The sequence below is a fragment of the Neovison vison genome, chromosome 3 (assembly GCF_020171115.1).
Source record: "Neovison vison isolate M4711 chromosome 3, ASM_NN_V1, whole genome shotgun sequence".
Lineage (NCBI taxonomy): Eukaryota > Metazoa > Chordata > Mammalia > Carnivora > Mustelidae > Neogale > Neogale vison.
This window is the reverse complement of record NC_058093.1, coordinates 36,615,750-36,617,807: the sequence shown is the minus strand read 5'-3', so window position 1 is coordinate 36,617,807 and position 2,058 is coordinate 36,615,750. Positions and strand designations below refer to the sequence as shown.

The 2,058-nt window shown below is 54.9% G+C and overlaps 1 protein-coding gene across 1 annotated transcript; it reads right to left on the bottom strand.

The window, feature by feature from the left end:
• Positions 1-1,128: 1,128 nt before the first annotated feature.
• On the bottom strand, positions 1,129-1,548 carry LOC122903488 (small cysteine and glycine repeat-containing protein 8-like). Its single transcript, XM_044244355.1, has one exon. It carries the CDS (start codon positions 1,546-1,548, stop codon positions 1,162-1,164), a length of 387 nt encoding a protein of 128 aa, XP_044100290.1. The 3' UTR covers positions 1,129-1,161.
• Positions 1,549-2,058: the final 510 nt, after the last annotated feature.

The following is a 2,058-nucleotide window of genomic DNA, read 5'->3' as shown; positions in this document are numbered from 1 at the left end:
GTCCAGGAGAATTCAACACCCATTCTTTCTTTTCTGCATGGACACCGGAGCAGCATGCAAGCCGAAGGAGAGAACCCCTTGGCTGCCCTGCTGCTGGAGCTGGTCTGGCCACAAGGGTTGACCGTGATGTCATAAGGTATGGCTCCCCTCCCCCTCCCGTAGCTGAGCAGAATCATCCCATGCACTCAGCAGCTGGGCAACAGTACATCTTCCCTCCCCAAGGGCCTGCCCTGAGAGTTTGCTGTACAGTATCAGCAGAAGCAGAGAGAAAAGACACAGTTGTTGGAGGCACAGACAAGGACGCTAGCAAGAAAAGAACCTTCTGGAACGCTCCATGGAGCTGGAGCTCCCTGCGGGGACCAATGCTTCTCAGTCTCCTGGGAAACCACCCAACATTGCAGGATAGTTTACCTGCCTTCTTCCTTCCTTTGGGGCTCTTTTTTCTTTTCTTTTCTTTTTTTTTTTTTTCCTTAAATAAGTTTGAAGAAACAGAGTCACACCACCACCAATGCCCACCACCTTTACCCCACCCTGGAACATTGAGTGTGAGCGCAGAGGCCCCTCAGGGCAGCAGTGAATGGGGCTGTGTGCATGTCTGCTAACTGGCTATGGATGCAGGGTCCAGCCCCCAGACCGGCTGCGGGGCGATGCGGCCGCAGGAGCCCCAGAGCTGGATTCACTGTGCGGGCTTGAGTAGCCCACGGTGAAATTCATAGAACACGGACGAATGGAGAGATGTCATCGTGCATCAAGTCAGTTTATTAGGAAATTTAAAACAGCAGATGTGGACAGAGCAACAGAAAAGACAGCGCACAGGCAGAAAACCCCCAAACGGCCAAAAGCCAGACCTGAATATTTATAAAAGAAAGGCCATTACAAACAAATAACTCCTAGGGTTCCCAGTAAACTTTGGCTTTGCCCAGCTCTCTTCTCATGGGCTCTTTGGCTGCATCTGTTTCATGCTGTGCAGGTGGGGAAACGTGTGCCAGATGTGGGCAGAGGGAGATCTCAGAAGGACAAAGCATCAGGCCCAGGAAGCAGGAGGAGAGGAAGCCGGTGGCAGAGAGGCCAAGGGAAAGGAGTAGGTGGATGAGGCAAAGCCTGCTTACCCGTAGGGCAGAGGGGCCTCCAGCTCCTGGGAGGGGTGGAGCCGCCAGCTGCCTAGCAGCAGCATTGCTTCTTGCAACCGCACTTCTGCTGGCAACAGCACTTCTGCTGGCAACAGCCCTTCCCACAGCCACAGCCACATGAGCCGCAGCCACAGGAGCCACAGCCACAGGAACTGCAGCCACAGGTGCGGCGGCAGCAGCAGACCACGGGGGTACTGCAGCAGCCCCCGCAGCAGCCGCAGCAGCAGGGGCAGCAGGCGGAGCAGCAGCCTACGCGGTAGCACCTGCAGGTGGTGCAGCTGCCACAGCCGCCACCGCAGCCGCCACAGCCGCCACAGCCGCCACCGCAGCCACCGCAGCCACCGCAGCCGCCGCAGCCACCGCAGCCACTGCTGCAGCCACCGCAGCCGCCACAACTTCCACAGCCACAGCACCCCATGGTGTCAGGAGAGTAAGGACTCAGGAGAGGTGAGGAGGGAGACTCAGGAGGTGAGGAAGGTCTGATGCCGCCTTCTGCTGGGGGAGCCCCTTATATACCAACTGTGGGGGTGAGAGGGAAGACACGTGAGCACTTCCCTGTGGTTGATTTGAGCTCCTCTAGGAAAACTTCAGGCTCTTCCTGTTTATTTCCTGACACCTTTAGTCTCATTAAGTCACCTGCTTTTGGTTTAGCTAAATTTATCCCTGTTTCACTCAACAGGAATATTTAGCAAAGAACCTATCCCCGTTTCCAAATATAGCTGGTCTTGGAATCCATGAGCTGGGGAGAGCATCTCCCCACCGCATCTGCCCACTGACATTTCGCTTGCTCACCAGTATTTGCCCTGGGGGAATTATTATTTCCCTTAACACCTCTCTGAAGAAAATTCTGAGGGGTCCTTTCAGTAGGGGAAAGAATACAGAGAACCTTAAATAAAGGAGGTAACTTGCAACATCCACCACGTTTTCT